This window comes from Ochotona princeps, chromosome 13, assembly GCF_030435755.1.
Source record: "Ochotona princeps isolate mOchPri1 chromosome 13, mOchPri1.hap1, whole genome shotgun sequence".
NCBI lineage: Eukaryota > Metazoa > Chordata > Mammalia > Lagomorpha > Ochotonidae > Ochotona > Ochotona princeps.
In genome coordinates this window covers 38,034,900-38,048,513 of record NC_080844.1, presented here as the reverse complement: position 1 = coordinate 38,048,513, position 13,614 = coordinate 38,034,900, and the positions used below count along the sequence as shown (strand labels likewise).

The 13,614-nt window shown below is 53.3% G+C and overlaps 1 protein-coding gene across 3 annotated transcripts in view; it reads left to right on the top strand.

Annotated features, from left to right (window-relative positions):
* Positions 1–7,274: 7,274 nt before the first annotated feature.
* Positions 7,275–13,614, top strand: part of DLG5 (discs large MAGUK scaffold protein 5) — a 101,900-nt gene continuing 95,560 nt past the window's right edge. For 2 of the 3 annotated variants that reach the window (XM_058671678.1, XM_004583516.2), the window contains exon 1: positions 7,283–7,870. In XM_058671678.1, coding sequence (XP_058527661.1) covers positions 7,567–7,870 — 304 coding nt within the window. In that variant the 5' untranslated portion in view covers positions 7,283–7,566. Of the gene's footprint in view, positions 7,871–13,614 lie in introns of all 3 variants that reach the window. The other variant, XM_058671676.1, reaches the window with a different exon arrangement.

The following is a 13,614-nucleotide window of genomic DNA, read 5'->3' as shown; positions in this document are numbered from 1 at the left end:
CCTACTAGGGACTGGCCAGTTCTACAGCCCCTGTTTTTAAATTGTAGGGTATCTGTCTTTGGCCCATTCCTGAAATAAGAACAAAAGCTGTCTAGGATGCCAGTGCCATGGCTCAACAAGCTACTCTTGCAGCCTGTGGTGTCGGGATACCGTAGGGGTGCTGGTTTGTATCTCGACTGCTCCACTTCCAGTCCAGCTCCCTGCCTACGACCTAGAAAAGCAGCAGAAGATGGCCCAAGTCCTTGGAACATTGTACCTATATGGGAGAGCTGGAAGAAGCTGCTGCCTCCCAGCTCTGCATCAGCTCATCTGGTTGCTGCAACCATTTGGGGAAGGAACCAACACATGGAAGGCCTTCTCTCTGTAAACTTGCCTTTCAAATAAAAATAATCCGGTCCTTGTAACCATTTGGGGGAGAGACCCAGTAGATACAAGCTCTCTCTTTCTCCCATCCTCTAACTCTGCCTTTCAAATAAATAAATAAATCTAAGAAGAAAAGAAGGACATCTGTGTGTTCCCACCCTCCTATTCATCAGGTCTAAGCTCACAGCCCCCTCACTCAGATCTCAGAAGTGTGTGCTCACACACACAGCTGCACACAATGCACACCCCCTCTTGCAGGCAGCATATTGACTGCCCAAGACCCTGCACACTGCCAGCTGATCTCCAGGATTGTCTCTCTAGGGAACACCTGTTGCCCATCCATTAGGACACACAATTCAGGCTCAGAGAACTCCCAGGCGCCCTAACTCAGTCAACCCACAGCTCAGGCCCAGGGTTTGGGAGTCAGTACTTGAATGTCTTCCCTCCAGTCTTCGGTGGAGCTCTGAATTCTACCATAAGTAACCACTCCAAAATATGGCCTTGCTTGGCTTCCACACATCTATGCAACAGGTGGGTCTCAATGTCGGTCAAGTAGCAGGCACTAGGGTGAGTATGCCGGGTAGACAAGTCCACATCACTCCTATCCCTTCTGTCGCTGGGGATGGTGTTAGTCTCCCATGGCTGCCATGACCAAGTCTCCACAAACGTACACCCACTTAGTGCTGCATAGCCGGAGGTTCAGGCTGACTCCACTGGTATCTGCTTGAGGTCTCCTCCTACCACTGAAGTCATCCAGAATCCTGTGTCAGCTCCTCAGGCCTGTTCCCTGCAGGTGCAGGTCAGAGGTCCCTGCTTCCCTAATGGCTGTCAGTTGTGAACTACCCTCAGCTGTCAGAACCTCTCTTTTCGGTCCTTGCACCTGAGCTGCTACATTGCAGAGGCAGCGATGATGTCAGACCCAGCTCAGGCTGGGGCTCTCTCACGTCACTTCTCCTGCTTCTGCCTGAGTCAGCACTCTGCTTGTCAGAGGTCATGGGATGCTACTGGGCCCACTTGGTTAAGCCAGGGGACTCTCTATGTTAGGTGACCATCCAAGTCACAATTTGCCAAGTCCCTTTGCCATGGCATGGAACATGGTCACAGGCTCTGAAGACTCCTCATGGATGCCTTTAAGCAGGGGTGAAGATTGCTTTTTAAAAATTATTCCTTTATTTTCATTTTATTTGAAAAGCAGACATATACACATTGTCAGAGACAGAGATCTTCCATGCACCGTCTCACTCCCCTCCCTCCAGGGCTGGGCCAGATAGAACCTGGAAGAAACCTGAAACTCAATCCTGGTCTCCCATGGGTGGCCACATGGATCCAAGGACCTCAGCCATCAGCCACCACCTCCCAGGGTATATATTAGCAGGAAGCTGGGTTGGAAGTGGAGTATTAGGGACTAGAACCAAGCACTCTGACATAGGATACAGAGAACAACCTTCCATCTGCTGGTTCATTCCCCAAATGGCTAGCTGGGGCAGGTTGAAACCAGGTGTCCCAAGTGGCAACTGTGCTAAATGTCCCCACCCCCTCTTTTTTTTTTTTTTTTGGATTTATGTTATTCATTTGAAAGGCAGATTTACAGAGACAGAGAGGCTGAGAGAGAGACAAACAGAGCTCTTTCATCTGTCGGCTTATTCCCCCAGATGGCAGCATTGACTATGGCTGTGCCAGGCTAAAGACAGGAGCCGAAGGTACAACACTTGGGCCAACTTCCGCTACCTTGCCAGGTGTATCAGCAAGGAGATGGGTAAATGGAGCAGCTGAGACCTGAACTGGGCCCCATACGGCTTGTTGGTGTTGCAGGCAGCTGCCAAACTCAGTTTTAGCTCATATTATTTTTTAATTCAAGAGGCAAAGAAGGAAGGAGAGAGGGAGAGGAAGACAGAAGAGACAGAATGAGAGAAAGAGGGAAAGAAGGGAGAAAGGAAGGAGGGAGAGAGATTCTTAGTTCCTATCCATCCCCAATGAGCACAACAGCTGGAGCTGGAAGCAGGAGCTGGGAACTCAGTCCAGGTCTGTCACATGGCTGGCAGGGACTCTGCTGCAGGAGCCAATACCTGCTGCCTCCAAGGGTCTGAATTGTCAGGTAGCTAGCACTGGGAGCTGGAGTCAGCTGATACGGAACGTGAATGTCTTAACTAATGTCTTAACTGATAGGCCAGATGCCTGCTCCTGGTGATATCATTTTGCAGTACAGCCTCAATTCAAAAACCTTTAGCATATTCATTCATATATTCATTTACTAACACAAAACCAAAATCAGTAGAGTGCCTTTGCATCTGCCCAATGCAGAGACACAGCAGAGAACAGGTGTGGGTATAAGCCAAGTGGGAGTCTTTTTTTTTTTTTTTTTTAAGATTTAGTTATTTTCATTGGAGGGGCAGATATACAGAGAGAGGAGAAACAGGCAGATCTTCTGTCCGATGATTCAATCCCCAAGGGGCCACAATGGCCGCAGCTAAGCCAATCCAAAGCCAGGGGCCTCTTCTGGGTCTCCGATGTAGGTACAGGGTCCCAAGGCTTTGCGCCATCCTCGACTGCTTTCCCAGGCCACAAGCAAGGAGCTGAATGGGAGGTGGGGTTGCTGGGTTTAGAACCAATGCCCATATGGGATCCTGGAGCATGCAAGACAAGGGCGTTAGACATTAGGCTAAGGCACCAGGCCCCAAATGGGAGTCTCTTAGCCACAGTCTACAACCCCTGGTTCAGGAAATTCAAACCATCTGTGCAAACCCTGAAACTCTATGTTGCAGTCTCTCAGGCGTAGGCCAGAACAGCAGCTCCTGGGACTAGCACGGCTCATCTGACTAATCCTCTACCTCAAAGTGCTGGCATCCTATATCGGTACTGGTTCATGTCCCAGCTGCTCTACTTCCCATCAGCTCTCTGCTTGTGGCCTGGGAAAGCAATGGAGGATGGCCCAAGTGCTTGGGACCCTGCACCCATGTGGGAGACCCAGAAGAAGCTCCTAGTTTCAAATAGTCTCAATTCTGGCCATTGTGATCATTTGGGAAGTGAACCAGCAGATGGGAGACCTTTCTGTCTCTTCTCTGTAAATCTGCCCTATCAATAGAAACAATAAGTCTTAAAAAAAAAAATGGCTCCCATCATGGATCATGAGTTGAGCACTTCTCTGACACTGCTGTGGACATCTGCTTCCTGCATGGAAGGAAACTGAGGCACATCAAGGTTTCTGCAATATTGCTCAACTCCTAACTGGCAAAAAGAAGCATCCTAGTGGAGGGACAGCACCTGCTCAGCCCCTGTATCCAGGAGCTTCCCTGACTGCCTGACACCAGGCACTGCCCAGGACCTTTTACACAAGGTTCTACCACTTAATTCTCCCAAAAACTCCCACCAAAGGTGTGATGTTTATCCCCAGTCTCAGGGTAAAGAAAGGCATCCAGGACACACAAGCACAGAGGCTCGGCATGTGGCCACGTGGTGTTTCTCAGGTGGAGAACTTCAAGTCAGCCACAGAGGGAGGATGAGCGCGGGGCTTCGGGGCTTAGTGGGGGAGACAGTGGTGTCCAGGTGGGCTGGCTGCTGAAGGAGGTGGGAACGGGGGTCCAGGAGCCAGCCAGGATAGGGGGGAGGAAATGGTGTTGACAGCAAGCACTGACCCAGAAGGGAGTCTTCACTAAGCCTGTGAGAGTTCCTGTGTCAGGCAGGCAGTGGCTCTAAACTGAGGGAGGGATGCAAGACAGGCAAGGCCAGAGCCAGCTTTTGATAAAGAGAAGAGCCCTTGCAGAGGTAGGCTGTGTGCATGTGTGTGCATGTGTGTATGTGTGAGAGTGTAGGGAGCATGGGGGGACTGCTGTCAAGCAGGAGGAGCCCACTTTTCCCAAGCCCAGGTGGATGATTGGTGGGTAAGTTTACAGAATTCTCAAGCCACAGGAGAGGTGATGGGTAATACAGGACACTCTTGTTTATTTATTTAATGTGTTTGAAAGATGTAGTTACACAGTGAGGGAGAGAGAAAAAGAGAGATCTTCCATCACATGGTCCACATACCAAATGACCATGACAGTCAGGGCTGGGTCAGGTAGAAGCCAGGAGCCAAGAACTCAAGGTAGGCAGGGGAGCAGCCAGTACCATGATCTGGAATCTGGTGCCACACAGATGGCAGCTTAACCTGTAGCAGCAGGTGCCAGCCCAGTGGGCACATTCATCTTTTTCATACCTCCCCACTGCTGGGATTAGAGCTGGCGCCCATAAGGGATCCTGGTGTGTTCAAGGCAGGGACTTCAGCTACTAGGCTACCACGCCAGGCCCACTAGGTTCCAATCTTTCCTCTTCTATCTACTCCCACCTTCCTCCCATCTCCCAGAAAGCAGAGGTCCCACTGAAAGCAGAGGTTCCATGTGTGCCCTTGAGATAGACACTTTCCAGACAATTGTGACTCTGGCTGCAGTGAGGGGAGTGGTGGACAGAGGGGGAAGAGGCAGGGAAGAGCTGGGAGCCTGTCCAGAGCCCCTGTACTGCACAGGGGCCAGCACTCTGCTTCCTCTCACCTTGCTGAGTGGCAGTAGCCCAGACCCTCTGGGCAGATCAGTACAAGGCCTGTAAAGACGGCCCAGCGTAGTAGCTTAGTGGCTAAAGTCCTTGTCTTATACGTGCCAAGATCCTATATGGGTGCTGGTTTGTGTGCCGGAGGCCCTGCTTCCTTTCCAGCTTCCTGCTTGTGGCCTGGGAAAGCAGTCAAGGACAGCCAAAAGCCTTGGGATCCTGCACATACATGGGAGACCAGGAAGAGGCTCCTGGCTTTGGATCGGCTTAGCTCCGGCCATTGTGGCCCCTGGGAGAGTGAATCACCAGATGGAAGCTCTTCCTCTCTGTCTCTCCTCCTCTCTGTATATCTGATTTTTAAATAATAATAATAATAATAACAACAACAATAATAAAAGACCTGTAAAGAGTTGATTTCCACCGTGGTAAGATATGGAAGCCTTAATTAATCTCATCAAAACTATAGACACTCATCCTGTCAGAATACCTGAATGTTCCAGAAAAAACATCCGAGATATATTGAAACATGTCATTGAATCCCTTTATTTAATTCAAGAGGCAAAGAAGCAGATACAGCTCCCATCTGCAAATCCAATCCCCAAATGGCCAGGGCTGGGCCAGGGTCGAAGCCAAGGGTTAGGAACTCAATCCACATCTCTGATGAAAGAAGTCTCAGGCTACTTCCCAGGGTCTGTGTTGGCAGGACACTGGATTTGGGAGCTGGGACACTCAGCATGATTGGATTGGCTGTCTTATCACTCTCAGCTAGATAAAGCTAAGTAACCCTGATCCCCCTCTTCACTGTATTTCTCTGCAAGAGAAAAGTGATGGGCAAGAATAATTGATTTTATTAAAGATTTATTTTATTGTTTATTTGAAAGGCAGATTCACAGAGAGAAGGAGACAGAGAAAGATTTTCCACCCACTGGTTCCCTCCCCAAATGGCTGGAGCTGAGCTGATCTGAAACCAGGATCTTCTTTTGGGTGCCACGACCTAAGGCTTCGGGCCATCCTCTGCTGCTTTTCCAGGCCACCAGCAGGGAGCTGGATGGGAAGTGCAGCAGCCAGGACATGAACCAGCACCCATATGGGATGCCAGCCCTTGAAAGTGGAGGATTAGCTTGTTGAGCCCCAGGGGTAAATGACTTGTTCCCATCTTTTGGAGTTACTCAAGTGGGAAGTCTAAAACACACATGGACATTCTGATGGATCCTAAGGGTGTGCAAAGCACTCTTTAGGGAGTGTGATTCTACTAAGTCAAAGCAGCTGGAGACATTGCTTTCGTGGGTGAAGACGGGAAGTGTCTGGGAGTGACAGTGTCACTAGGCAAAACACCAGGCCCTGCATGTTGGTGAGTGAGCTTTCACTGCCTCCGCCCCCCACCCCCCATGTGTCTGCAGTGGGCCTGGGATTCCGTCCTAGGAGTACTGTGGGGTCACTGAGAGCCACGAGCGGGTCACATCTGCGCTCAGCTCCTCCAGAAAAGGGAAGCCCACCTAGGGCTGCAATGCAGGACGAAGGGCTCTCTTGAACCCGGAACCTCATGTAGTCACCAGGAGCAGCAAAGCAGCCCTAGAGACCAGCTGCAGTCGAGGAGGGACACTTAAATGAGCACTGTCTAGGCCTCTCCTTCTTGCCAGCCTCCAAGCCACTGCATATTTGCATATTTGGGGGGCTACTTCCATTCAAATGCTGGTTAGTGGTAAGTCTCAGTTTAGGGCTGGGGAAACCTCAGAGATTCTACAGAGAGCTTAACTCTGTAGAGGCGTCGAAGTTTAGGACACACTCCTTCTCCCACTACCCTGTCCCTCCCCTACGTCCCCCTCCCCTGCCATCCCCGCATCTTGTCCAGGCTTTGTGCAAAGGGATCTCCGGTAACTTGGGGGCTGTTGTGTACCGGGCCTAACTCCAAGACCCCCGATCAGGAGGGAAGTGGGGCGGGCGAGCCGCCTAGCAGGCGCCGCGCCCTCGCTTCGCAGGCAGGCCGGGGGCGGGGACCCCTGGCCCTCGCCCATCCCCATCCTCTTGCTCTTCGCCGCCGTCTCCCGGAGGGACGGCCGGGGGAGGGGAGAGACAGGAGGGGCGGGCCCGCGCGGTGCGGGCTCGGCCTTGGCGGAGCGGGCGGTGGTCGCGGGGCTCCGGTGAGCCGGACCGGATTCGCGGACTGGCCAGCGGCCAGGGCTCCGCGTCACTTTCCGCCCCCCGCACCGGGAGCTGTGGCCGCGCCCCAGGGGAGGCGCAGCGCGCGCTTCGCGGCCACTTTGTGGCGCGCCGGCGGCGCGCGGAGGCGGAGGCCGAGGGGGAGGGGGGCATGCCCGGCTGGAGCCCGGCCTCGGGGCGCGCCCCGGCCGCCGTCCCCACCTCCGCCTCCTCCTTCTCCTCCTCCGTCTCCTCCTCCTCCTCTTCCAGTCCCGCCGCTGCGGCAGCCAACATGGCTGCGCTCCGGGGCCCGGGAGGCGGCCGCTGCTGAGAGCTCTGCGCGCCGCCCGCCGCCCCGGGCCGCACCCCCTCCACTCCTCCCCCGAGCCCGCGCAGGCCCGGCCCCGGCCCCGACTCATGGCCCCCGCTGCGTCTCGGCTCCCGGCTCGTTAGGACTGCCTCCCAGGCGCGGGCCCGCCGGCCTCCGAGCCGGGCAGCCGTCCGGCGGGGCGGGGCGGGGCGGCGCTGCGCGGCGCGGCCGCCACCATGGAGCCCCAGCGCCGGGAGCTGCTCGCCCAGTGTCAGCAGAGCCTGGCTCAGGCCATGACGGAGGTGGAAGCCGTGCTCGGGCTGCTCGAGGCCGCGGGAGCGCTCAGTCCCGGCGAGCGGCGGCAGCTGGATGAGGAGGCGGGAGGCGCCAAGGCCGAGCTGCTGCTCAAGCTGCTTCTGGCCAAGGAGCGGGACCACTTCCAGGACCTGCGAGCGGCGCTGGAGAAGACCCAGCCTCACCTGCTACCCATTCTCTACCTGAACGGCGTCGTGGGGCCGCCCCAGCCTACCGAGGGCGCTGGTGAGTATCGGGTCCCCGCCCCCGGGCACCCCTTGTGCCTCCAGCGCGCCCCTGGGTTATCTCGCCAGTCCCCTCCTACCCTCCCTCTCCTCCGTCCTAGGTCCTTCCACACCGTGGTCCACCTGGGACAGCCGCTGGTGGGATGGTCTCGCCTTTAGTCTATCTGGGGAGGGAGCCATGGGTGGACCCCTGCCCTACCGAAGACCCTTGCCCTCCCATTGCCGGGCAGCAGGGTCGTAGCCCCTCTCCCAGGTCCTTGCAGGGATGTGGGGCAGTCGCTTTTCTAAGGCTCTTCCCTGGCCCCTCGTCCCACTCTTGGAGCCTGTGCCGGCTTTTGTCCAGCCGTGCAGTCGACAAGAAAGGAACCTGGGTCAGGAACAATGGCCTTGATCATGGTCCCTGCCTGTGCCAGCCCCCTTACCTCTGTCCCAGCTCAGCCTCTTAGGCTTAACCCCAGACTTGGGGTTGATTGTGCACAATGCCTGCCTGGGTTTCTTTGGAAACTGTGGGCCTGGAAAAGTTGGGAAGTTGCATTGCATCATGGGAGAATCCTCGCAGTGGTTTTGGGGTTGAGCTGCCTTCCTCTAGGGGTGGTCCCTTTCAGGGGTTTCTGAGTTCTTCGTGTTGGGGATGGCCATTGTGTCTGATGCTTGTGAGGGAGTTGAGGGCGGGGGTGTGTGGCTTGTCCTGTCCAGACAGGGGAAATGTGGTGGTGGTGGTGGGGGTTTGATGGGGGTAGGGGAGAAAGGATGGTAGGGAAAGAGCAACGAACCAGCATTTAGTGGGCACCCACTGTTGTGGCTGGCATTCTGCTTCAGCTCCTCTCATTGTGGTCACTGGGAACTGCTGCTGATCCTGCCTTGCCAGAGAGAAAACTGGGGTCCCAGTGGTTTAAAATGGCTTAGAAAGTGTTGGGTGCCAGGAGTTTAGAATTATGACCGATAATTCAGAGCTTGGCAATGGCAAGTGCTATCATGTCCTGGTCTTAAGAGTGAAGCAACGTATGCAACAAAAGTAAATAAAGGTGCATGAATAAATGTTTTTTTAAAAGAGTGAGCGAGGAAGGCTGAAATACTGCCCTTAGCTGCCTGTGGGCCAAGGGCCGCTGAGACCCATTTATGTGGCTGTTAAAAGCCTCTCTTATTAAGAGGATGATTTTATAAGGTATACCTAGTAACAACTCTCCCATGTATTTCATAGCTGGCAGGACTGACACAGACTGAACGCTGGTCCAGCAGTGGGGAGATCTGCTTGGTGGCCCATGTGTCTGACCCTAGAGCATCGCTGTCTGGCCTCCACCCCCTCTTCTGTTTGTGGTCCTGGTCTGAGATCTGACTTTGGAAGTTGCTAAGAAGGATGAGGATGGGGGAGGATCTCACAGGATCATGCTTTTCCTCTTGTCAATTGCTTCTGTGTATCCAGTTGTGAAGGAGAAAGTTGATCAAAGATCTGTTTCCAGTAGTTTGTCCAAGGAAGCACAGAAATGAGATTGGAGACTAGGAGTTCTTCCTGGTGAATCAGGTCTGAGCATTCAGTCCCACCTTTTGAGGAAGCTGAGGCCCCACCGGGCTGAAGGCAGAGTCTCAAATCTCGTAAGAAAATGGGAGATTTGAGTTTGGGGCTTAACCCCCAGGGCAGCAATTTCAGCCCCAGCTTTTTTTTTAACCACATTGCAGAGTTGTGCGGTTTCCGAGAGGGTCATGAGATTCTTAGGAAGGGCATTGTCAAGGTTTGAGAAGTTTGATCGATTGAACACATTGTGAGTGGAAAAAAAAAGTGCAGATGGCCTTTGGCATTTGGTGTGGCTGGCTGCAACCTGGAGCCTGCGGGTGGAAGGCGCCATGGTCTGCATGACTGCAGTGCTGTGTCGGGGTCTTGGTAAAAGGTGGCTGAGCAGGCAGCAGCTTCCCAGCCCTCCGATGAGGCCAAGCTCAGAGCTGCTGTGGTTGAAGAGTTGGAGCCATTGGCCTCATCTGGAAGCAGCCCAAGCTGGGAAAGCCCAAAGCCTGCGACCCCACAGTAACTTCTGCAGATCCACACCCCCAACTTGGTGTGTGGGTGGCCTCAGTGTGGAGCCTGAGGGGAACAGCTGACACTCCTGGCACCCCAGCCTCAAAGGGAAGCCGCTTTGTGTCCCTGCCCCCCCCCCACCCTATCTCTGCATTGGAGGTGACACCATCCTGCACCTGGGGCCTTACATGGTGGACTTGGCACTCTGCAGCCTCTGGTCCGGGAAGCTGTCCTCTTGGGCACTTGTGCATTGTGGGAGCTTGCAGTGACGGGGACAGATACAGGCTGGCAGCCCCCCCCCCCCCCCATGGGCCTGGGTGGGAAGGCAGCTATGGGGAGGCCAGGGATCTGAGTGCTGCAGGGCAGGTGAACTTCCTGAGCCCTTCTGAGTGAGCTGAGTGCAGTTAGAGTCCCCAGACCCACTGTGCTGAGGTTTGGGCTGGGGAGGCGAAAGAGGAACATCCAATGTAGTTTCTCTGGCAGGGGCAGAAGTGATGGTGGTGCCAGGAGTGGGAAGGGTGCTGTGGTGGCTGTTCAGCATTCCTTCTCTCTTCTTCTTCTTTTTTTTTTTTTTGTGAAGAAATTGTTTATTTTTATATTATTTAACCACTTGAAGAGACAGAGACAGGCCCGGTACAGTAGCCTAGTGGGTAAAGTCCTAGCCTTGCACGCCTGGGATCTCATCTGGGCTCCAGTTTGTGTCCTAGCTGCTCCACTTCCCATCCATCTCCCTGCTTGTGGCCTGAGAAAGCAGTGAAGAATGGCCCAAAGCCTTGGAACCCTGCACCCTGGCTCCTGCTTCAGATTGTCTCAGCTTTGACCGTTGCAGCTACCTGGGGAGTGAAACAGTGGATGGAGGATCTCTGTCTCTCCTTCACTCTGTAAATCTGACTTTGCAATAAAAATAAATAAATTAAAAAAAAAAGAGACAGAGACATAGAACACCTGTCTGTTGGTTCATTCCCCAAGCAGCCAGAGATGAGCCAGGCCGATGCTTGCCAACGTGAGGAACTCAATGTTGGGTCTCCCATGTGGCTGGCAGGGACCCAGGTACTTGAGTTATTGTCATGATCTACTGCCTCCCAGGGTGTGTGCGATTTAAAAACTGGAATTGGGAACAGAGGTAGGATCCAAGCCTGGGGCTCTGATACAGGCTGCAGGTGTGCCAACCAACATTTTACTCTCTAGGCCAAAGTCTGTCCTGTGCTTTCTTTCCTGTGATTTTGTGGCACCCCGGAGTGGTGAATGGTGTCTTTGATTTCATTGTATTGGGTTCCAGGACTTTGTCCATAGGCCTGAAGCAGAAGTCACAGGATGGAATCCAGCACTTGGGCACAGTGGGTTCAGGCACTGGCTGGAGTGGTGGCCTCCAATTGGAGACTTGGTTCAAGTTTGGGCTGCTGCACTTCCAATCCAGTTTCCTGCTAATGTGCCTGGGAAAGCAGCAGAGGATGGTTTAGGTCCTTGCGCCTCTGCCACCCACATTGGAGATAGGGAAGAAGCTCCAGGCTCCTGGCTGAAAAATCTGGCCCAACCCCAGTCAATGTGGCCATTTGGAGACTGAACCAGTAGATTGACTATCCCTTTCTCTCTCTGTTCCTCTCCCTGTGGCTCTGCTTTTCACATAAATTAGTCTTAAAAAAAAAAAAAAAAAGATAAATAAGGAGTCACAAGACAGAAGGTAGCAGACTTAAGGCTAAGCCCAGGGCTTCTGATTTCTCGTCTGTCACCTGACAAGGCCTTCCCACCACAGTGGCAGGACATTTCCTGTCATGAGGGAACCCTGGAGTTCTCATCCCTGTATCTCTAGGTAGGAATTGACCTCTTAGGGCCCAGCTTATGGCTGGGAGGGAGTGGTTATTCTCTGGCAAGTGGCCAGCGTCTGATGTTGTCTCTCTTGGTTTTATTCTACTTTGGGCACTCGGAGCCCACACTTTCCTTTTTTTTTTTTTTAAGTTCTGTATTTCTGTTTAATTCAGTTATTGGCATCTGAATTTTCTCCCTCAGGAATTCTCAGCTGCCCCTTGAGTGAGCCTCAGTGTATTCATTTGTGAGATGGGTAGAGAGCTACATGATCTCTCATGTAGAACCTCAGTCCCTGGGAGGGTAGGATGGAGGCACCTGCTTCTGTGCTTGGCTCAGCTGGGACTGGGGTGCAGACAGATCTTGGGGTGTGTTAGATGTACTTCTGGTTTGTGGCTTGAAGCTTTGGGGTCGGGGAAGGGGGCAGTGGAACACTTAGGAGCAAGACATTATGAGAACGGTCAGTGGAGTAGTCCAGAAACTTAAGCAGTCTGTTGAAAAAACTCTCCAGTTCATGTTTCCCCAGATACTCCCATCCACCCCTGGAACCTGCCTCAGCATCTGCAGGTGGAGGGGTCCCCATATTGTATAGCAAGTCTCTCCGGGTAGGCAGAAATGGCAGGACCTGGCCATTGGCTGACCAGCTCTTGCCTACCCTCCAGGGAATGGGGGCAGCAGTGTGTGCTGTGGAGGCTGAGGAAGGCTTCATGCCTGGGAGCCAGTGTGGAAGAGGCTGCCAAATCACAGAGTGAGGAGGGCATGTGGTGGGCAGCAGGCAGGGCAACCACAGGAAGTGAGATCAGTGTGAGCAGAGCAGGGGATCCATGTGGGCCCGAGGAAGGAGATGGGGGACCCGAAGGCGACCCAGAGGCCAAGATGTCAGGCTGAGGGAGGGATGGGGCGCTGCTTTGAACCGAGGCCCAGCACGTGCTTGGGAGTTGGAGCTGGAAGGTGTCGTTTTGTTCTTCCTAGGAATCTCCTTGCTAGCTCTTCCCAGCAGCACCAGTGCAGGCCTGAACTATTTATTATTCAGTAGAGGTTACCTGGCCCCTTTGTCCTCTCCTAGCTCCCTTCAGGTACTGACCAGTTCTTCATCTACTTGGCCCTGGGTAGGCAACTAGGGATGGGATAGCAGGAGAAGCTCCAGCTATTTGTAGTTTTGTTTTTGGATGGGGCCTGGAGGTTGTTCTTTTAATTGTGTTAGTTGAGAGGGGTTGGCAGAAGAACTTGAAAGTAAAGGCTGAAAAATGTCTTTCTCTTTTCAAAGTTTATTTATTTATTTACTTATTTATTTTAGTTTTGTTTGAAAGATTTACAGAGAGAAGGAGAGACAGAGGCAGATCTTCCACCTGCTGGTTCATTCCCCAAATGGCTGCAGCAGCTGGAGCTGAGCTGATCCAAAGCCAGGAGGCTTGAGTCTCGACTGGGAATCCCATGGGGCATGGGGGCCCAAGTACTTGAGCCCTCCTCCATTGCTTTCCCAGGCCATAAGCAAGTAGCTGGATCTAAAGTGAAACAACCGGGACATGAACTGGTGCCTATATGAGTTGCTGGTACTACAGGTGGAGGATTAGCTTGTTGAGTCACCATGTTGGCCCTAGAAGATTCTTTTTTTTTTTTTAAAGATTTATTTATTTTTATTGCAAAGTCAGATATGCAGAGGAGGAAAGACAGAGAGGAAGATCTTCCGTCCGATGATTCACTCCCCAAGTGACCTCAGTGGCTGAAACTGTGCCCATCCGAAGACAGAAGCCAGGAGCTCTTCTGGGTCTCCCATGCGGACCCAGGGTCCCAAGCCCTTGGGCCGTCCTTGACTGCTTTCCCAGGCCACAAGCAGGGAGCTGGCTGGGAAGTGGAGCTGCTGGGATTAGAACCAATGCCCATATGAGGTCCTGGCGCATTCAAGGCGAGGATTTTAGCTGCTAGGCCAT